A 23,600-nucleotide genomic window follows, 5' to 3' on the forward strand; every position below is an offset into this window, starting at 1 on the left:
GTTATATCATATGGGGTGGTTCCTTTGTTACTTTCCACATGGTGTATTTATGGAAATTGCGTATCAGTGAAATTTTGTGAGGGATTTAGTGCAATTATATATAGTTATTTGACAATGCTATAACAATAGTGGGTGGTTCCTACTGTCCTTTCGTCCATTGTCTTTTTATAAGTTCTTGGGCAGTAAAATATGCATAAGTACAAGTTTAAAGGCGTCTGTTGTAATATAGTACGCTGGACAAAACTGTTCTGGATCGACGTTTTGCAACAAAAAATTGAAACAAACAAAGCGATGCAAATAATTTTTTGATTGTCTCAAACCTTATTAAATTCCACACATGGAAAATTATTTTCATATAGATCATGCAAGGAAGGCTTGCGTTGAAGCGTATCTAAATTTGCGGACTGAATCACAAAAGTACGGAAAATTGCGCGATTTCGAAGATAAAAATTGTTATGGTTACATCGATATCGTAGTGTTAGACCACTGTTGTTGTGCGAAGAACATCGTTGCGTGTTTGTGGATCTTTTCGTGAATACGACGAGATGGCATGAGGAAGGAGCGATAATCCATTTGAACAGCTCTATAATCCTGTGATACATCAGTGGTTTAGAGAATTAAAGATTCATGTTATGATGCTATTACTGAAGGGCCACAAAGCAAACTAAACGAAGTTATTTCAAGCTGTTTATACAAGAAAGTCCTAGAAAATGGCAAGCCACCGGTAGATTAGGCTCGATTTCCGCCGCTTTCTCAAGTCCGGTCTACGTTCCTCCCGATAAGAGACGGCTGGACGCGTGAGCGGCAAAGCATGTCTGTGACGTATCTTCATAATGTAATTCTTGCGGCGCTTCAGGTGGCCAGAAATGTCATCTGATGACAATCATAGGCAGGCACACATGACGCCTAAGGCTCGTAAAATTTGTGGCGTTTTTTCACATTATTGTTGCGGAAGGGCTTTACATGCTGTGTTCTATAGAAGAGTTTTTTTTTGTTTGTTTTTTTTTTTTAAAGTAGAGCAGAGCTGTTTGACTATACTGTAGCAACTGTCATGTCAAAGGTCACACATATGTTGGTGTAAATGGTGTTGACACCATGTTTATGTTTTGCTTGTTCGGTTTGCTTTGGCTCATTTAAAAATTTAATTTTGTCTGGCTTCGCCAGAGACTGGTGTTGTTTCTCTTCAAGAAGACTAAGGTACACATCAATTTGACTGGGTGTTTTGTTTCTTGAAATCGATGTTTGCGTTTATTCCTCCCTTTGTTTACTTTGTTCGTTATCTCATATTCTGGTACCACATGATTCAAATATAGATTCTAACGTATAAGTCTGTTGACTATTTTTCGTGTTGTATATGCTACTATGGTTTAGATCAGGCAAGATTTCATCAGTTGACGGTATTTGGTTAAATATCCCACTAATGTGTTCGCACTTCATATCGACCAACTCCTTTGCTACTGCGAGAAAGCTAATTTATGCAGCCTGCTCGATTCAGGCAGGCAGATTTCTTATTGGTTGAAATTAACAATGCCAAGTCCACGAGTCCAGCCGTGAGTTCGGGGGAGGAGCGCGGGCTTTTTTCCCGAACAGCGGCTGGTAATCGAGCCTACCGGTAGATGGGCCCAGAAACAGGTCCGTAAACTTTCTTAAAACCACAAATAGCAGTTCCTCCTGTTCTTGGCTGACAATGCTTTGACACAGCAGTATTTTGTGCAAGTGTGGCTTGTACGAACGGCGATAAAACGCAGCCATCTTCAAAACAGGCGCAAGACCGATCTAGCGACAAGAACAGTTTTAAGACTTCAGAGTTATAGGATCATATTGTATTTCAGTGGCCAACCAAGTTGTAAGTCTTTCTGATGCTTTCTTGTCAAAATCTTGACAAAAAATCCACCGACACGTAAAGAGTTTCTTCGCAAAACAACTCTCCAAATGTGACTCATTTTTCTCAGAAATCACGTAATTTTGAATACTTTTGTGACTCAGTTACCAAATTTGGACAAGGTGTAACGCAAGCCTTTCTTGCGTGATCATATAAAAATAAGTTTCCATGTGTGGAATTCAGTAAAGTTTAAGACAATCACAAAATTATTTGTGTCACTATGTTTATTTTAATTTTTTGCTGTAAAACGTCGATCCAAAACAGTTTTGTCCAGCGTACTACGAGTACTTGCCAGAGAAGGGTTATGGCTAATGAATATGAGAATGTTGATTAGTTACTTTCACGACATGATTCTTTAGGCGGGTTGTTCGATTGATGATCGTGACTGTGGGAGTGTTATGGCCAATGAATGAGATCGTTTATCAGTTGCTGTCACGACGTCATTCTTTCGGCGGGTTGTTCGATTGATGATCGTGACTGTGGAAGTGTTATGGCCAATGAATGTGAGAGTGTTGATCAGTTACTGTCATATGATTCTTTCGGTGGGTTGTTCGATTGATGATCCTGACAGTGGAAGTGTTATGGCCAATGAATAATAGATTTTTTATCGGTTACTGTCACGACGTGATTCTTTAGGCGGGTTTTTCGATTGATGATCGTGAAAATGGAGTGTTATGGCCAATAATATGAGAATGTTGATCAGTTACTTTCACGACATGATTCTTTCGGCGGGTTGTTCGATTGATGATCGTGAGTGTAGAAGTGTTATGGCCAATAAATGCGAGATTGGTTGTCAGTTACTGTCGTGACATGAAGTGTTATGGCCAATGAACATGAGATTGTTTACCAGTTACGGTCACGACTTACGGCCAATGAATATGAGATTGCTAATCGGTCACTGTCACGATATGAAGTGTTATGGTCAATAAAGATTTTCTTTATATTTTTATCAGTTACTGTCACGACATGAAGTGTTACGGCTCATGAATATGAGATTGCTAATCAGTTTCTGTCACGACACGAAGTGTTACGGTCAATGAATATGACATTGTTATTAATTACTGTCACAACATAAAGTGTTAGGGTCAATGAATATGACATCATTTATCAATTGTTGTCACAACATGAAGTGTTAACGGCCAATGAATGAGATTGCTAATCAGTTACTGTCATGACAAGAAGTGTTATGGTCATTGAATATGACATTGTTTATCTGTTACTGTCACAACATGAAGTGTTATGGTCAATGAGATATGTGATTTGAGAATCGTGACTTTTGAAAATGTTATGGCCAATGAGAAATGTGATTTGTTTGTTACTGTGAAGTTATGGCGCTCCCTCGGCGTGTTTCGTTGTTAGATTGAAGATCACGAATTTTTGGAATATTATGGTTATCGAGACAAGTCATTTGGTTATATTTGTGAAGTCATAGTATGGTGACTCTCTCCGCCCGTAGTTCGGTTTTTTAAATGAATATCAGTTTAAAACGTGCTGGCTGGGTAAACATGTAATTTGCTATTTGTTTTCGCGACCTGACCTTTAAGGACGGTGCCTACTTTTGTTAGTGCGCACACGTTCTGCGCATCACGCAAGACATATTCAAGCGCGCGCGCTAGGGTTGACATTGACGCAATCAACTACGCTACCAAGTACACGACTAAAATGAAAGCAAAATTTTCCTACTGTGACCAAATCAAGTCTCATGAACCTATACTTCAACCAGGAACACCAGAGTAGCAGCATATCGCTAACCACTTACTGTTAACGTCTTCCAGCTGAAAAACTAGCTGTCATCTGTCGAAAATTACACTGAAGTCCAACTGTGAACATGTACCTGCAGATGGCGTAGTGCGCGCGCAAAACAAGTGCGAGATACGTTATTTTTTTACTTACTGGGGAGGTGACAGGAAAAAGATGTAGCGGGCACCGTAAAAGTTTTTAAAAAAGATCAATAACTTTAAAAAAGGCGTGGTTACCCCTACATTTTATGTTATGAAATGGAAGTGGCAAGCCTATTCAGTAAGTGACTAGTTTCTGGTGGTGAGCAAAAGGTATTTAGACTGTATTTTAGCTGAACCAGAGGAAGGCTGTCAGACATGCTAAAAGCGCTGTTGCAACGATTTTGTTATTAAAAACTTACCAAAAATGGTTTTTATGTTACCATTTACCATTCAGTTTTAAGATCTTTAAAGATGTGTTTGCTTTTCTGTATATAAAGGCGAATTCTAAGAAACTCTGAGAAGAAATATCTTTTTTTCAGAAAAATGCTGATGTCAGCATTTTTGTTGAGATTCAAGGCTAATTATCTCGAAAAATTACGCGGCTACCCCAGTTTTTCTTTGTGGATTCCAATAGCCCTTGCAAAGATCTACTCTTTCCGCCTGGTCTTAACCTGGCGCAAAAACCTTTGTATTTAGTAGGTACCGTCCTAAACAAGTCATTCTGTTATGACTGTAGAAATGCTATGGACACTAAGACACAATTTTCTACCTGTTGAATGATGATTGTGATTGTTAAATGTCATAACGAGAGCTTTTTTGATGAGATGATAAACTGAGAATTATGAGAAGAATTGTTAAAACCAGTGACACGCGCCTCTGCAATCCCATCATGTGATGTTGCTGAAGGGGCTTGTTCGTGAAATTCATTCAGTGTTGATTATGGCGGGATTTGTAAATCTGAGATGAGGGTTGTTATTACTACTTGTCTTGTTATGTGAACATATTATTGCCAGTGAGGTTTCATATTAGTAATTAAATTATTCACCCAGTTTAGGTCAAATGTTATGGTACTATGCGGATACCTGCGCTAACGTGTTACCTTTCACTGCTTCCCATTCTCCTAGGTTCAGGGGCTGCTTGAAGTGACAGTTGTGAAAAAGAGTATCTAAACAAAGTTCCCCGGCTATGCTGGGTCATGACTGTCACCTCTAGCTGACCTCATGAATTCCCCGTCGTTATGTTTTGTTTTCTGTCCCTCGGTTTTCTACATATTTGTGGTTTTTATTCTTTTGTTAGCCAAGTTGGAATTTAAGAACTTTTCGAGGTTTTCACATAGAGCTATTTGTTTTATACAATACTCTCTATTGTTTCTCAGTTGGGTCAATTAGGAGGGGAATCTGGTTGGGTTCGGCTCAGGGGTGACGGTGACGAACCTTAGCAAGCCTTTGTTTGAAAGACAAGGGTATTTCTCCAATCACCATCAATCCTGACAACTGATAGTGCCACTAACATAACGAAATGTCATCCTCGATACTTTATGTAAAACTGGTAACTATTTGTGTATCGTACGTAACTCGTTTTTTGATATTTTAGAGTACATATGGTAAACATATGGCATACGAATCACGGTAAACATTCAAAACGGTAAAACTAAGCGGACAGATGGTTATTTTTCTTCATTGTCTCTCAACGTTATTGCCATAACGTTTTAACGCTTCTTAAAGTGCGGAAACGATTACGTAGTAACATACAAATGAACGCGTGGATACCAATCGCATATCTTTTCTGCGTCTGTGTCTCAGGCGAACTTTCACACGAGAAAGAGAAAGAACTAAATATATTATATATTTATTCCTGTTTGAAATTTTTAATACGTTCTCTGGTTAAAATAGCTTACGATTACGAGCTTTCGATTGGCTGTCTGCAACCTTTGACAAATAGAGAATAAAATATATACGGTAAAGTGAAGTAGAAAAATTAACATAAAAACAAAAAGATACTTGTGAGGAAATAAAATGTTAATATGGGATTCATAAAAAAAATTGAGTATTACCCAGGCAATGGCTTTAAGTTGCTGTCCGATTAAATCGTGATTGTGGTGTGCCAGGATTCCAACGTTTTCCAAATGCAAAAATTCTCCTTGTCGATTACCGTGGCCGATTAAAATCAAAAGAGCGGCCGTTCAGCCATGCACGCGTGAAGGGCAATGTTTGAACCGTTTTTATAGGTTTTTGTATTTCTAATATGTTCGTTCTTCTTCCTGGCTTGTGAATATCAATTTCGTCTATATAGTTGCACGGATAATCTGCACAAGGAATTTCATAAACAGCATTTGTTTGTCGATCGCCCGGCGGTCTTGACTTGGGAGAGACAAATTCCTGCTGTAATGTCTTCAGAGGTCTACTTTAACTCGAATTCCGTTGTTTCTGAGTAGTCTTGTAAGTGGGTCAGTTAGATCATTGATGTATGGCAGGACTGTAAGATCACGATGCGAGGCTGATGGATCAGCCTGTTTAAAGAACATTCCGACCGACTCTTCTGGGGATGGTGTAACCTCAAGAGGAGCTTTCCTCTTCAGGATGTTTGAAATAATCGACTGAGGGTAGCATTTCGATTTCGCGCATATTTGACGTGAATCACTTTTGACCTCCCTCAGAGGTGCTCGGGAGTTTTAAAGCGCGATTCTGAAGGATGGAGGCATTTCTAATTTTGAGCCTCTTCTTGCGGTGTGAATTTAACTTTCAAGTGTTCCTGTTCAGTTATATTATTAAGCTAAATCATTGACACTGTCCAACGACGTGTTATTTCGTAAAATCAATGTTGATAAATATTTTTTTACGCAACAGTGACTTTTTGAATTTTGAATAAAGATGCTCCTGTATAATTGTAGGCTCGATTACCAGCCGCTGTTCGGGAAAGGAGCCCGCGCTCTTCCCCCGAACTTCGACCGGACTCGAGAAAGCGGCGGAAATCGAGCCTAGTATAATTGCGCACCCTGTTGACATAAATGTCATTTGTAACGCCAGACTAAATAAAATTGAAAAGAATGCTCAACTGGTTCTTTGAGATTCTTGTAATTCGGATTTCTTAAGAGTCGATTCCTGTAAATACCGAGAATGAGATGACAGTCGCGAAATTTCGGATTTCTTCATATGTTGCCCAAAAAACCTCTATAGTGAGTTGTTTTCGAAAATACCATTCAAAGGTCCTGAAGCGCTTTAGTTTTCTCGAAATCGAGGAAAGTCCGAAAATCGCCATTTTAGCTGCCTGCCGCCGCCGAAAATGGCTGAAAATTGTGCATTTTCTTTTCGCTCGTACAGATCAACGCGATGATATCTATCAATATACTTTGGGTAGCTCATAGTGCATGTCTTGCTGTTTCTAAAGCATTCATTTGATTAGCAAAAGCTCCAAGTGTTATAATATTTTAGGCCAATACAAGTATCTTTATCGAAGCTCGTGAGCGAAAGGGCTAATTTTAGATAATTTCAATACCATCAAAAGCCCACTGGTACATTGAATTTGAAGTCGAAACTAAAATTTTCTGACAGCCCATACCCCATATTATGTTGTGTGAAAGTCTCTTCCGCGGAAAAAAGTACCTTGTCGAGAGCAATAAACGGGTGGTACATTTTCAGAAATTCGTCATTCGTGAAACCAACATGCAACTTGGAAAGCTACCTTCATCAAGAAAAAAATAAGCGAATGGAAACCTTTTTCGTCGATAAAGATGCTTGCAACCTGTTTTCGTTTCCTTTTAGATTGACCACATGATTAACTTTGGCAAACATTTGCAGTTAAATGAAAAAAGACGCTGCTTTCGGTACATTGTAATGTCATGCAAATTTATTTCGATCACCGGCACGTGCATATCGCCCGAAACTGATTTTACTTCCGCCTACTGTATGTTTCCTTTAGAAGGTTACAACCATAGTACACATTATTCGATCAATATCGACAGTTTTATGTGGAAGACCCACAGCCGAAAAAAAAACAAAAAACGCTTTGAAACGTGAAACTTGAGTAATCAATCAATCGATTACAGTTGCATCCACCATGTTTGGCGTAAACATTCGAGCACAACCATTTCATGTAAACAGGCACACTCTACTTTAAAAATAACCGTCTCATCGCAGCATTTCTTGAAATCCTGGTCTGAGACCAGGTAATGATAACACAGCGCGAGCAGTTGGCGAAACCTCATGATCAACTGTCGCAGAGTTGTGGCATAAATATTACGGCAAGATAATTCGACCGTTGTATTTCTTACCCGTGTGCTTGCAATTCTAATGGGTACGATTGCCCCTATTTTTTACCACCAGACTTATAGATGAATCGTTGGTTTCCTATCACCTAATATGGCACATACCTCTGAATAAAACACATACTGTGACATCCGAGTTTTGCTTCGAATGAACAGTCGTGCGCCACTTGCAAAACGTATAAAGCAGCAAGACAGAAAACCACCAATGTTTCTTCGCCAATCGCACTACGCTTTCCAGATTTCTTTCTTACAAAGTTTCCAGACCTCGCTCCCTTTGAAAATTCCACGACTTCGCCGTTCTGTTAGCCAGTCCGAAGAACTGTCATGGTGTTACTTGAGTAAGTACTTGACTTTTGTTTGGTAGTCAGAGTTTAGACAAATCGGCAAATGTGGATTGCGTGACAGTCGTGAACATATGACGTTTTGCCAAGTGAGTGAAGATGGTGACGTAGACCCCGAGGAGAGGACACCCATATAAAAAGGACTGGGGTGCTCGCCGAAATTTTGAAAAGAACCCTTAAGATCCTGTTTTGTGGGCGTGGCTTGAAATTTTTTCTCTCCTAAGAGATACCAATTCTTACATAACACATTTAATATCTCCTGTCATATTTCTATTCGGATCAGTACCGTAAAAGGCATCCCAAAAGCTCCTGCTGTGGACCTTTTGAAACTAAAACACCCTAAAAGCTACTTAAACTTCATTTTTAACTCCTAAAAGGTAGGAAAAGCACCCCCATCATTTTTATATGGGAGTCTGCCCGCCTCGCCTGGGGCGTGGACAGGGAATCAAAACTGTTCCTTGCTCGCCTCGTTTAGACAGGGTGTTTTCTCTCTACCTCTGCATGAAAAAATGGAAACTACAGTCGAACCTCCACTATCAGCTACCTCTACAGAAATGACCACCTCTCTGCAACGGCCACTTTTTTCGTACTGGCGGACGATCACTCTTATTTTAATCTCTCTAGAATGGCCACCTCTACACAACTGCAACAGCCACTAAAACGCGTCCCAACTGCTAAAATAACCTCTCCGAAACGGCCAGTTAATCATCAACTGACGAACCCTGTCTACAAAACCCCATTTTTATTGGACATGGTCACGAAACTTGATCTATACCGCGCGTCGTTGGTCTCTATTTCTGTTTGGTTTCTGTCTTACTGATATATTTTGATTGTGTTACGTATTTACATGTTACACTGAGCATTTTTTTTTTAAGATAAAACTCTTGAATCCCAAGAAAATATCGGTGTCGTACTTCACCCCTACTGATACCGTTCCATAAAAGCGGCTTTCCTCTGTTCCCAACGTGACCGTTGTAGAAAGTTTCGACTTTATTACCGTTAATAAAAAAACCACACCCTTCCTATTCAATTTTAAAACACAGATATATTGTTTGTGCTTTTGGTATAGAAACGCACCGGGGACATGACTGGGATGGAAAAAGAAGGCCTAGGAGGCACTAGTCTTAATGGGTACCTGTCGAGAATTTACGTACATATCAACTCTTGTTACTTTCTTTTTTAAAGCTATATAGACTATAAAGTCAAACCTCCACCAACGGTCACCTGTCCTGAGCGGACTCATCTCTACAACAGACACATTTTTTGTCCCGGTGGACAGTCCATACATTAGCTCTTACTTTAGCCTGTAAATTGGGGAAAATAACGCTACAATACATAATGTTAACTATTTTATACCGCCTAATTATGGATGTAGAAGTTCGCTTTGTCCATAATTGTGAAATCTCAAGGTAAAATAAAGGAAAATTTTAGCTCTTCTGACTGTCCGATTTTTCTGCTACCGAATTCTCAGCTAAGGAGGAATATATATGGGCGCTTTCCATTCGACCAAAAATCTCCGGATTTTCTGGAACCTTTCCCAGGAAATTTCCGTACCATTCAAGCCTGTTCCGAAACTTTTCAGACTTTTTGTCGAATGGAAAGCGCCCAAATTATAGTTCATATCGTTTAGCAGAAAGCAACAGGGGTGAATATGTATGTAAACGCACACCGCGTATCTAAAATCCGATGCCCTCAAGGCTTCTTTTGCTCTTTTTGTATCCCAGCACTATCAACGGTGCATTTCTATTCAAAAAGCACAAACGACAAACATGTATCTTAAAGGTAAAGAGGAAAGTTCTGTTGTACAACTTTTGTGAAGGCGGTAATACTTTCCATTAATCTACGCAGACATGCCGTGATAACAGGACCCGCGGCTCTGTGATTCGTCGAGTTCTGTCCTTTTGCAGAATTAAACAACACTCCCTTCCCCGCTAAATCTTCCGGTTTCGTCCAAAAATGTTTAGTTAGGCTGACAATGCGAACTACTTAACTTGCACGAGCGAACAGTTTGGATTCACTCGCCGCCGTCTTCACTCACCTCGGAAGTGGCCGTTTGTCACGTGTTTGTCACGCAATCCACATTTGCCGATTTGTCTAAATTGGGACCACCAAACAAAAGTCAAATACTTACTCAAGCAACACCATGACAGTTATTCGGACTGGCCAACAGAACGGCGAAGTCGTGGAATTTTCAAAGGGAGCGAAGTCTGGAAACTTTGTAAGAAAGAAATCTGGAAAGCTGTTCGTTCATTCGAAGCAAAACTCGGATGTCACAGTATGTGTTTTATTCAGAGGTATGTGCCATATTAGGTGATAGGAAACCAACGATTCATCTATAAGTCTGGTGGTAAAAAATAGGGGCAATCGTACCCATTAGAATTGCAAGCACACGGGTAAGAAATACAACGGTCGAATTATCTTGCCGTAATATTTATGCCACAACTCTGCGACAGTTGATCATGAGGTTTCGCCAACTGCTCGCGCTGTGTTATCATTACCTGGTCTCAGACCAGGATTTCAAGAAATGCTGCGATGAGACGGTTATTTTTAAAGTAGAGTGTGCCTGTTTACATGAAATGGTTGTGCTCGAATATTTACGCCAAACATGGTGGATGCAACTGTAATCGATTGATTGATTACTCAAGCTTCACGTTTCAAGACGTTTTTTTTTTTTTTCGGTTGTGGGTCTTCCACATAAAACTGTCGATATTGAACGAATAATGTGCACTATGGCTGTAACCTTCCAAAAGAAACATACAGTAGGCGGAAGTAAAATCAGTTTCGGGCGTTATTCACGTGCCGGTGATCGAAATAAATTTGCATGACATTACAATGTACCGAAAGCAGCGTCTTTTTTCATTTAACTGCAAATGTTTGCCAAAGTTAATCATGTGGTCAATCTAAAAGGAAACGAAAACAGGTTGCAAGCATCTTTATTGACGAATAAGGTTTCCATTCGCTTATTTTTTTCTTGATGAAGGTAGCTTTCCAAGTTGCATGTTGGTTTCACGAATGACGAATTTCTGAAAATGTATCACCCGTTTATTGCTCTCGACAGGCTACTTTTTTAGGGCCACGGAAGAGACTTTCACACAACATAATATGGGGTATGGGCTGTCAGAAAATTTTAGTTTCGACTTCAAATTCAATGTACCAGTGGGCTTTTGATGGTATTGAAATTAGCTAAAATTAGCCCTTTCGCTCACGAGCTTCGATAAAGATACTTGTATTGGCCTAAAATATTATAACACTTGGAGCTTTTGCTAATCAAATGAATGCTTTAGAAACAGCAAGACATGCACTATGAGCTATCCAAAGTATATTGATAGATATCATCGCGTTGATCTGTACGAGCGAAAAGAAAATGTACAATTTTCGGCCATTTTCGGCGGCGGCAGGCAGCTAAAATGGCGATTTTCGGACTTTCCTCGATTTCGAGAAAACTAAAGCGCTTCAGGACCTTTGAATGGTATTTTCGAAAACAGCTCACTATAAAGGTTATGTGGGCAAAATATGAAGAAATCCGAAATTTCGCGATTGTCATCTCATTTTTGGTATTTACAGGAATTGGCTCTTAAATATATGTAGCAACTCTTTTGCACGAAATATTTTTTTTTATTTTTGCTTCACTCAGAGCATGAACGATAAAGAGACAGCTAGCGCTTGCGGAGGCATAAGACTAAACTTTTGAACATTTTGAAATATTATTACGGATGTGAAATAGAACTTTAATTACACAGAGCTAAGGAAAATTAGAGTTGGAGATATGAACTCTGAAATGACGACAAGGACTAGTCTGATTTAAGTCTTAAGCGGATCTTTTAGAGTTTTTTGCAAAAAAAAAAAAAAAAACTTTTTAGTTACAGTATCATCAGCCGCCTTTAGCTGAGCTCGTAGGTTTCTGCCACTAGTAACTCTGGCCCAGTTCTCATTGTTTTAGGTATTTCGAGCATGATCAGCTCAGTAGCTACACCTAACTTCTGATATGCCAAATCACTGACATCGGATCAGCGGAGGGTTTCGATTTCTTTGTTAGGTTTGGGGTGAGGATTGGGAGGAGTTAAGGTTTAGAAATGAGATTATAAAAAATGAGACGAATGTTAGGATTGGAACTACTGAGATTAACACTGATGTCCTGAATTCGATAAGAGTATGTATGATCTTCATATGATTAGGCATGAATATAAACAAAACTAACCACTAGCAAGGAGTCAGAAGTCCAATGAGTTAACTAACGGAGGCTACTGAGCACGGTTTTGATTGGTCCTGCACGCCAGCAAAGCGCAAATTTAGGGATGCTATGCACATGCAGACGTTTCAGGTCACTTGATTGAGTGATTTAAAATAGGTCAATGAAACAAGACACTCCAGACCCTCTGCTAGGGTACGTTTTTCAGTGGCAAAGAAAGTGCAAAGTTTACAAGGTTGATTCTTTTAACTACTGGCAGATGGAACGGTTCTTTCGAAATTTGGTCCCTGCAGTGGACCATCAATGGTCTCTTTAGTGGATATGATTATTTGGAGGTTTAGAGCCCATTGATGATGTACAGTCCAAGAAGAGAGGAAGGTTGAATTATGATGTATTGAAATTGGCATGTTGAGTATCCATTGCCCATGAGTACATGTTGTCTTCAACAGCAGACCATCAATGGTCTCTTTGGTTGTTTATAAGCAATGGAGTTTTTAAGATCCCATTGATGGTCTTCTGTTCCGACGGAGCTTAGATGATTCTTAGTTGGGGCCGAATTTTTTCCCCATAACTTAATTAAATACGATAATTGTTGCAGTGCGTAATAGGATACTATTCGTACTGCACAAATTATCGATCTTGCATATAAGTCAACAAACCACATGAATGATTTGATATTGTCGATTGCAGCGGCCTAGAGAATATACCAAGTGCAGAAGAACCGCACTGCCAAAAGAATGTCATCAAATATCTTTCTCCGTTTGAGGATAATGCCCAGAAGGACGTTGTATTCCAACCACCCACCCACCCGCCCCATAGCTTAAAATTGCACTTTGACTCTTGTCGTATTGCCGAATTTTTTCCCCATAACTTAATGAAATACGATAATTGTTGCAGTGCGTGATAGGATACTTTTAAGCCAGTGTTCATATATGGTGCTGAACGCTTGATGTGGTAAGCTTCTTTGGTAGTTATGCACGCTTATATGAGCGGTAACCAATCAGGAGCCGAGAAAGACATTAGGCTATTGTTTGGAGAATAATGGATTCTATTGTTCCCCATAACTAAGATGGCGCCGGTTCTGAAAGTCTCCCATATGACTGATCGTTGATTTACTCCATCATTAATCGAAAGCGAGATGACAAGAATGTTTTGCGTGCTTTCTTTCTCATTTATATAAGCCTTGAGGGTTCACCCACGTGATTCATTTTGTGACGTCAAGGGATACCCCTCTACACCTCTTTTTCGAATTTTCAGTACCTTTTACTCACTTATGTAACACTTGAATAACATCAAACAAAATAAATTGAGCTGAGAGACATGGGTCCGAGGTCTGACTATAAGGGAGCTGTCTCAAAGCATAATGGGACGATGTCCCCATCGATAGTCAATCACAATGAATTAAAAATATTGGCTCCTCCTCAGTCCCCTTTCTTAAGGAGAGTATTGAACCAAACATCACACAATGTCGAATGTCAAAACTTTTACGCAAATATCACAAGATATGACGTCATTGCCATGTTGATCGAGAAAAAGACCGGTTTCTGTCGTCATCACACAATTTCAAATGAACTTTAATGTCTAAAACGTTGGCGCTAAAATTACAGAAAGGTGGTTATTGTGTCTCAAATAAGATACCACTAATGGAAAAATGGAACAGAAATAATTTTATCTAGCGTGGATGCAATCTTTGACGAGTAACGAATAATAACCAAAGGCAAAAATATATAGGGTAAAAGGTGAGAAGAAAAAACATACAATTGACATACTTCAAGTGGAAATGAATTGCTAATGGCGTTTGCAATAAAATCTAAACTCCTTGACCTCGACTGTTCCCTTGAGAAAAGCGTCATTCAAAGGAATCTTGAACAAATAATAGGCATTTTGGGCGACCATTCAGGAATTAGCATAATTAGTCAGAGATGAAACGTGAAACCGAGAAAGGACATGTTTAGAAGCTGTATCTTAACCCTTGAGAATAAAATGAAAGAAATTTCGGACTCCATTTATAAACACTACAAACTAATCCCTTTAAATTAAACAGCCGCTCGAATAATAAGCAGTTTTCAAATTACGACGAAAATCACTTTAATCAAACATAGTCCTTTCCTCCAAAGCGTCACACAATTCGCCATCACTCACCTCCATGATTGCCAAGACAGGAAAGGACCTTCAAAGGAGACGTAAAATGAATTCTCTCAAGACTGTTTGACTTGTAAACGGGTATTCACAAAACAACAGACAATGTCACGTGGTCAACAACCAATGAGAAGAAAAGGGATATGGGGGTACGCGATATCACGTGGTTAAGAACCAATGAGAACGCGGGGAATAAGGGGGTATAGAGTCTGAGTCTTTATAACGTTTATTGAATAATAGTAACATAATAACTCCAAAGGTAGAATTGATTATATTTTTAACTCTTTTAAGTCTTGACATTCGGTATTCCACAAAGTGCTGGGAACTAAACTCGTTTCCAGTTTTTCGACTCTTGGTCCCTCCTCCTCCTCCTCCTCCTCCTCCTCCTCCTCCTTCTCCTCCCCTTTACTTACTTCGCCTAGTTTGCTTGTTTTTTCTCCTCTTCCTCCTCCTTGTCCTCCTCCTCCCCTATCCTTAATTCGCTTATAATCTCCTCCTCATCGTCCATTTCCTCCTCCTCCTCCTACCCTATCCTTAATTTGCTTATTTTTTGTTGAGGTGGCGGCGGCGGCGGCGGCGGCGGCGGCGGTGGTGGTGGTGTTGGTAGAGGTGCTGCTGGTGGTGGTGGTGCTGCTGGAGGTGGTGGAGGTGGTGGTGGTGGCGGTTATGGTGGTGGCGGTTATGGTGGTGGTGGTGGTGGTGGTGGTGGTGGTAGTGTTATGACGTACTTGGCGTTCTTGGAAACACTATTAACGTATTTCAAGAACCTGAAGTCACCTACACCACCACCAATGCCTATTGTTTGTTCAAGATTCCTTTGAATGATGCTTTGCTCAAGGGAGCAGTCGAGGTCAAAGAGTTAAGCTTTTATTGCAAACGCCATTAGCAATTCATTTCCACATGAACTATTTCAACTATTTAAACACTTGAAGCATCTCAATGGCGTTATCTTATTTGAGACAGCTTTATGTAATTTTAGCGCAAACTTTTTGGACATTAAAGTTCATTTGAAATTGTGTGATGACGATAGAAACCAGTCTTTTTACTCGATCAACATGGCAATGACGTTATATCTTGTAATGTTAGCGCAAAAGTTTTGATATTAAAGTTCGTGACATTTGATATTGTGTGATGGTGGTTGCTCTCCTTAAGAGAGGGGACTGGGGAGGAGTCAATATTTTTAATTCATTCTGATTGGATACCGATGAGGTCATCGTCCCATGATGCTTTGGGTCAGCCCCCTTATAGTCAGACCTCGGACTCAAGTCTCTCAGCTTGATTTATTTTGTCTGATGCTATTCAAGTGTTGCATAAGTGAGTAGAAAGTACTGAAAATTCGAAAAAGAGGTGTAGAGGGGTATCCCTTGACGTCACAAAATGAATCACGTGGGTGAGAAAGAAAGTACGGAAAACATTCTTGTCATCTCGCTTTCCATGAATGATGGAGTAAATCAACGATCAGTCACAATAGAGACTTTCAGAAATTGGTAAGTTTTTTTGATTATTAATTTTATTTATTTTGTTTTATATAAGGGGTAATCCCTAACGTTATGACATCACGCAGAGATCGTAGAGTTCAATGCTGTCCTTAAGAGAGGGGGACTTGGGAAGCCCAATTGTAAGTATTTTAATTCATTCTGATTTCTTTCCTTTGATTGGTTCCCGATGAGGCCATCCTCCCATCGTGCTCTGGGACAGCCTCCCTATAGTCAGACCTAGGACCCAAGTCTCTTAGCCTTCATCATGGCCGCTTGCCGGACGGTCTTCTGTCGTTTAGGACCACAGGACACTGTAGGTATTTTATCGATTTTTTAATGATTGTGCCGCCATGGAAATCCGTGAGACCGATCCCAGGTCCTCTGTCGAGGTTGGTGAGTTGTTTTCCAACATGGCCTCACAATCTTGAATTTTCAATTCGGCTTCTGATTGGCTGGAAACTAACCGGCGTCATCTTGGATTTAGAGAACAATAGAATCCATTGTTCTCCAAAAAATAGCCTATTGTCTTTCTCGCCTCCTGACTGGTTACTGCTCGTATAAGCGTTCAGTACTACTTTTTTATTTAAGCAATAGACCACTCTTGCTGTCTCAGGAGATCTACATTTCGGAGTTTGAGCTCCCTTTCTCGGTGATCAGTCTATTAAAATGATAATGAGAAACCAGAAACTGCAAGGGACCGCAGACGATAAACGCTGCCAACGTAGGATCTCTTGTAGATCCTACGTTGGCGGCGTTTATCGTATGCGGTCCCTTGCAGTTTCTGGTTTCTCATTCGTATTTTCGGACCGTAGATCTTTTTAGATCCGATACGCTGCGTTTTTTAAGCATGGTACTGGCCATGCGGTTGAATGTTTAAATGTTTAGGCTGGCCTTGTCCAGCCACATTTATTCTTTTGCTTTTCGAGACAACAATCTTGACCCTTTGTCTCCTTGCGCCCCGAAACACGTGATATGGCAACGCGTGTTTCGGGGCGCAAGTGAGTTCAAAGTACGGAACTTGATATAGTGAACGGGTCATTTTGCAATTTATGTGCGTTGGCTGTTGGGCTGGCGTTACATATCTTCGCTACACAGTGCTGACGAACCCCAAGAAGGGCGAAACAGCTGTCCACTGTTGCGATCCTACTTTATCGGTTCTTGTCATGTTGGTGTCTCGAAACGTTTTTCACGTAGTATCAGCCTTTCAGTCTATTGTTTGTCTTCATTAAAATAATATGTTCATAAAAATTCAAACGACTTGTTTTTCCGCATTGTACTATCGAAGCCTCAGCCAGTAAAATCACTCAAGCAAAAACAAAAGACGGACTCGTAAGAACTTCCCCTGGATGAAAAAATCGAAGATATTTCGAACAAAGAATTCATTTTTGTATCAAGTTAACTTTTTGATTCTCCTGCTTGAAGTTTGCTGTCAGCACCTTTCAGTTACATTGAAAATAATCCCTTTCCAATTCGTACATTTCGAACCTGCGTTCATGCGAAACTGCTCATACACCATTTGAAGGGTTTCTTTTAAACAGCCGCGACAATATTCATACAACACACTCTGTTGGTGATATATATTTAAGATGTTACTAAAACCTGTAACGGGGAACGGGGAACGGGGAACGGGGAACGGAGAACGGGGAACGGGGAACGGAGAACGGGGAACGGAGAACGGGGAACGGAGAACAGGGAACGGAGAACGGAGAACGGGGAACGGAGAACGGGGAACGGGGAACCGGGAACGGGAGTCTGGGAACGAGTGTACAGCGGTAACCCGCCTAAGAATTCAACATGGCAGACAAAGGAAAAGAAAAGGGAACCAGTTGGGGAAATGTAAGGAAGTGTTACCGCTGTAAACTTTAGTTTCTACCGGCTGTGCCTCAAAGTCCAACATGGTACTGAGAAAAACAAAGCATGAAATAGCGCCTGGGGAGAAAATCGAATCGGTATTATCACATGCTACCCCAATCGGTCAGTACAAAATGCAGACTGCAGACCGGGTACAAAATGCAGACTAGGTACAAAATGCAGACTGCAGACTGGGTTCAAAACGCAGACAGAGAACAAAGACTGTTTTCCGTCTGATACGTGACCACATGTCATCTAAAAACATACCGAGTGTCACGCAGTCGCTTTTCCGTGGTCATCTTTCACCAACATTAGCATTATTGTGGAATATTCCTTGCTCGTTTCTTCATATATTTTGTCTTTAACAAAGCGGCCAGGCCACAGGTTATTTATCTGTTGCTCACCTAATTTTCCAGGTGACTTGCCGATCTCCGAAAGGCCGCCTTTCTAGCTTCCGAATGCGAAGACAGCGGACGACCCACGTTCAATGATGCTCATGTGTTATGTCACTTGTCCTCGATATCATATTGCGTGTTGCTATTTTTAAATATTGATATGACAGCTCGCGCACAAAGTGAGAAGATATGATGTAGACTATGAAGGCTTGAAATTCTATGTAAGAAAGACTGTGGCCTGACCGATTGGCGGAAGTAGCTTGTGATAATACAGGATAATACGATTCGATTTTCACCCCAGGCACCATTTCATGCTTTGTTTAACCCAGTACCAATCGGACTCTTCTCTAACAAGAACGTACTGGGCCATGATCTGGTGGCACAGCCGGTAGAAACTCACGTTTACAACCGTAACACTTCCTCACATTTCCCCAAATTGTTCCCTTTTCTTTTCTTTTGTCCGCCATGTTGAATTTTCACGCGGGTTACCGCTGTACACTCGTTCCCAGACTCCCGTTCCCGGTTCCCCGTTCCCCGTTCCCCGTTCCCGGTTCCCCGTTCCCCGTTCCCCGTTCCCCGTTCCCCGTTCCCCGTTCCCCGTTCCCCGTTCCCCGTTCCCCGTTCCCCGTTCCCCGTTCCCCGTTCCCCGTTCCCCGTTCTCCGTTCCCCGTTCCCCGTTCCCCGTTCCCCGTTCCCCGTTCCCCGTTCCCCGTTCCCCGTTCCCCGTTCCCCGTTCCCCGTTCCCCGTTCCCCGTTCCCCGTTCCCAGTTTCAGTAACATCCTATGTTTACGAGTCACACTCTTACGCGGCTTTTATTTCCATGTATTTTCCAAACCAACCAACGACAGAAAGTGTAGCATGTAATTCTTCTTGAACCCGCAAGCACGCGAAACTACCAATAGTTTGAGCTTGGCAATATATTATGCGACACCGTAATTGCGTAAGTATCACAACAACAACAAGAACAGTTTATTTCTACTACTGTAAACAACTAAAAGAATTTACAAGACTGTAATTATAGGTATATAAATAAACAGTACAGTACATACAGTAGTGGGACACCCAAAATAACAACGAACAAGTTGAGAATTCATTGTTTTGTACTGAACATTTGATTGGCTGGAATTGAAAATGGGACATTTGATTGGCTGGATTTGAAAATGTTGGAATCTATTGTTTCAGTTCTGCCATCTGATTGGTTTCATTGTCTGGGTGGCCCCGGTTTCAGTAAACCCACTGTAAAACTTCCTTGATTTTAATATTAAGCTTAACCAGAGTCGGCGTAAAAGTTTTGCCGTGGAAAAAAATAAAAAGCTTTAAATGACGACCAACTTCTGGTCCTGTTTTTTCTTGCAAATTTCCATGTATATGTTGAATGAAAAATATTCGTGTTATTAATATCTCAGCCAGTGAAAGGAAAAACTGTTTATTACATTTGTTATCGCTAGAGTTCCGAGTTCTCTAGTTCCCGCCTAGAGCTACCGTAGACCGGGAACCGTGGTTTACCGGTACAAGAGAACATAGGTTTAGCAACTCTATTGACCAATCAGAGCCTACGTAGTATCTCAGTTATTTTGTAATAAACAGTTAGATTATGAGCTCGAGATTTCTATCGCGTGATAGTTGACGAGGGCGCGGCCCCAGTCTACTATCACGCGTAGAAATCGAGAGCGAATAATCTCATTGTTTTAGTATAAATCTACTAGTCGTTCAAAACTTTATCGAAATCCTCTTCACAGACATTTCGAAAACGCCAAGAAGCAGCCGTCATTTTGTTAACAAGCGCACACTGCTACGCTACTCACTATCTATCACAGAATAGATAGTGAGTATCGTAACCAATCAACGAACGGCATTCGTGATAGAACGCTAGTAGATTTACACATAAATGGTAATAGATTCCAATTATCATCGCTGTCTGTTATGTTTGTGTTACCACGCACGGTTTGGGTGAGAAATTCCTTGTTTATTGCGGTAGAAGGTGGGTTGTTCTCTTTGATAAAAATGTCCGGTAAGTTGTATAAACCTTGTATGTGTTTGATCCGATCACAATAGCGCAGATAGTTATATATAGCACTTTCTTTGTCCGTGAGCGCATGGTTTTGTGTGTGGACAAGCAGAGTTCTGCTCGTTTTGCCGATGTGCGAATTGCAACCGGGACAAATGAATTTCTGTAAGACATTTGATTGGCTTAATAGCGGCGTTTTGTCTTTAGTGCTTGTGAAGAAACATAATTTTGTGGTCTTCTGTTTTATTCGGATGTCCACATTCGGGTCGACGAGACATCTCCGAAGCTCACTCTTAAGCTTCTTAACAAGCTGTGTTGTTAGGCCACCGACGAATGGGATGGTAAGCCGGATAGTTGAATGCTGGTTGTTGTGGGAGGTGTCATTGGTAATATGATCTGGAGCCCTGTTCTGTGCATTCGTAGTAAAGCATTGTATTTTCACGTGCTAATGCTAATGTACCATCTTGCATTATTTATATTTCTGCTACCTGTGTGTCACCTCATGATCAGTCTGAAGATGATATAGAATTATATCGAAATATTCCAACTACATCAACGATTCCTTACATTTGTTGCCTGTATTATAGACACAATGCATTTACTCGGTATCAAATTTATTTTCGAACGGCCATGTGTTTTACAAATTTTATGATCCCTTGCTATTGTTTCAGTTGCTCATGAAAAAGCTATGCTACAGTAGTCTTAAGTCTGTCTCCAACGTTGCCGTACCAAATTTGTGTGATCCATTATCACAGACCAATAATAGTCGGCGAAGGACTCAACCGAATTGTCAATCGCAAACGAATTTTAGATTGCTCTCAGTTCAACAAACAATCTCAAAGTACTACTGTTATCAAATATTTCACTCATTCAAGTTAGAATTGTTAAAACTTGTCCATAAATCTTGGGTTACCAAGGAAACTATTCCTGTACGTAAATGAAGGATGCTTCTATTTCCAATCATCACTGATTCTTCTTGCAATACATACATTTAAACTTTGACTTTAATCTCGAAGGTGCATGACAAGCTGGTCAGAGATGCTTAATAGAACGTCTTGATTATGGCATTTGAAATCCTTTGAAATCCTTAAAATCTCCTGTACAAGTCCATTGCAATATTCCATTTAATATACTATTTTATTCTATTTTTAAATTAATAATTAGATGAAACCATTTTTTGATCATTTTGCACAGCCGGTGTTTAAAATTTTGGGCCGTCGATAAAACCAGGAACATAGAACATCCCGGAACATTCTGGAACATTCCGGAACTTTCCGGGACATCTCAGAACATCGAATAATTATAATAATTTTGAGAAAAATATGTAAAATGAAATTGTGAAGGTGAATTAATCAACATGACACGAGCGTGGGACAAAGAAAAATTCTGAGTCCCCGACAGGAATCGAACCCATGACCTCCCGAACACCGGGTGGGCGCTCTATCCACTGAGCTACGAGAACTCATGGAGAGCAAGGTCATTTAACTGAGTTCATATATGATAGGTGTCCTGCATACTGCTAGGATCAACGCTATCGAATTCATCGTGAGTAGTGCTAAGTTAATAAAGATGGTGAATTTTAAGCTCGGTAATGAAATGTGAAGGTGAATTAATCAACATGACACGGGAGGTCATGGGTTCGATTCCTGTCGGGGACTCAGAATTTTTCTTTGTCCCACGCTCGTGTCATGTTGATTAATTCACCTTCACATTTCATTACCGAGCTTAAAATTCACCATCTTTATTAACTTAGCACTAAAATGAAATTTTCAAAATTAAATTAAACAAAAATAAACTGGTATCAGCTCGGAATATAAAAAAAATTAAATGTAAAAACAAAACAAAACAAAAACATAACAGAAAAGGGAAAAAAATTGAAAATGACTGCAATGAGTGAAGGCTCGCAACTTAGACGACTAATCCATTCCTTCCAGTCGTTCGCCATCAGTTTAATCATGTAACTGTTCCCTATTCCTAGAATTCGTTCTTCATAGAAAACCAAGATGGTGCTCGTTCGAACTCTTTAATCAGACCGAAAAATATGGGTACACGGGTGTGATTTCTTTATTCAATTCATTACGTCAATTCAAAGATATGCGTATACACGATTTCTCATGAAGAAATAGTTTCTCCATGAGATAGAAATAGAAACTCTTCCGCATCGAGTTTCTTGTCTAAATTAGTTCGGACTGCTCGAACTCTGATGATTTATTAATAATAACTTGCTTGTTACTCGGGCTTCTGTTGAGCGTCCATGTTGAAGAGACTGAGTTACCGTGACACATTGCGTGACCTATGAGAAATCGTGTCATTCGAAACATTTTGTACTTTGAGCCGTCGTCTCGCCAGCCGTACCGAGATCCTGTCCTTGAAAGAGCATTAGAGATCGAAGAACGTTCCGTTATGATCGCTTCTCGTGTGGTCAGTCAAATGAATACCCAACGCTCCCTACCCCTCGCCTACCGACTCCCCAATCCACCCCCCCAAAACAAATGTATATATATATATATATATATATATATATATATATATATATATATATATTCACATTTCGAGCTGATACCAGTTTTGTATATTTTAGTTTAGAAAATTTAATTTTGCACATTTTTTTATTTAATTATTATATCTATTTGATGTTCCGGAATGTTCCGGAATGTTCCGGAATGTTCCGGAATGTTCCGGAATGTTCCGGGATGTTCCATATTCCTGGTTTTATCGACGGCACAGCGAGGGCACAGCGAAACTTACTACTTGGGACAGAGATCTTTTTATGAACAATAATCTAAAGAAGGATATTTGCACAGAATCGTTTGTGTCTATGTTTTTTTTTCTTTTTTTTTTTTCAGGGCCGACGGAACCAGAATAGCAGCAGTGTCATTTGGTACTGAAGCAAGACTCGAGTTCAACTTGGGAGAGGCCACCGTGAATACGATGGAAAAGGCCATCGAAGCCATTGACAAAATAATGTACATGGGAGGGGCTACTGCGTCCGCACTTGCTTTGCGAATGGTGAGGAAAGTAGTTGTACCACAAGCTCGTGAGGACAGCCACCGGGTGATGATGTTTATCACAGACGGCATGTCGAATATCGGTGGTCCTCCCCAAAAGGAAGCACATTATCTTCGCGAGATAGAAAACTTTGAAATTTATGCAATAGGTGAGATGGTCCATCTCCCACAGTCATGTGAATAAATCAGAACTTACATTTAATAGTTAGTAAGGAACGTTGGTTTAAAACGAAGGTATAGTTCAGTCGCGTTTATATGATGTAATAGTGGATATTTGCTTTTCTTTTGCAATGGATAAGTTGCTTTTTATAAGGTTAAAAAAG

At 40.3% G+C, this 23,600-nt stretch overlaps 1 protein-coding gene across 3 annotated transcripts in view; it reads left to right on the top strand.

Annotated features, from left to right (window-relative positions):
• The window catches only part of LOC149101950 (complement C2-like), an 82,893-nt gene that overhangs the window by 49,812 nt on the left and 9,481 nt on the right, over window positions 1-23,600 (top strand). For all 3 annotated transcript variants that reach the window (XM_089274805.1, XM_089274803.1, XM_089274804.1), the window contains one exon: window positions 23,116-23,426. In XM_089274805.1, the coding sequence (XP_089130931.1) occupies window positions 23,116-23,426 (311 nt within the window). The remainder of the gene's footprint in view (window positions 1-23,115; window positions 23,427-23,600) is intronic.

This window comes from Orbicella faveolata, unplaced genomic scaffold (genome assembly GCF_042242905.1).
Source record: "Orbicella faveolata isolate gen_17 unplaced genomic scaffold, um_ofav_v1 contig_36, whole genome shotgun sequence".
Taxonomy (NCBI): Eukaryota; Metazoa; Cnidaria; class Anthozoa; order Scleractinia; family Merulinidae; genus Orbicella; species Orbicella faveolata.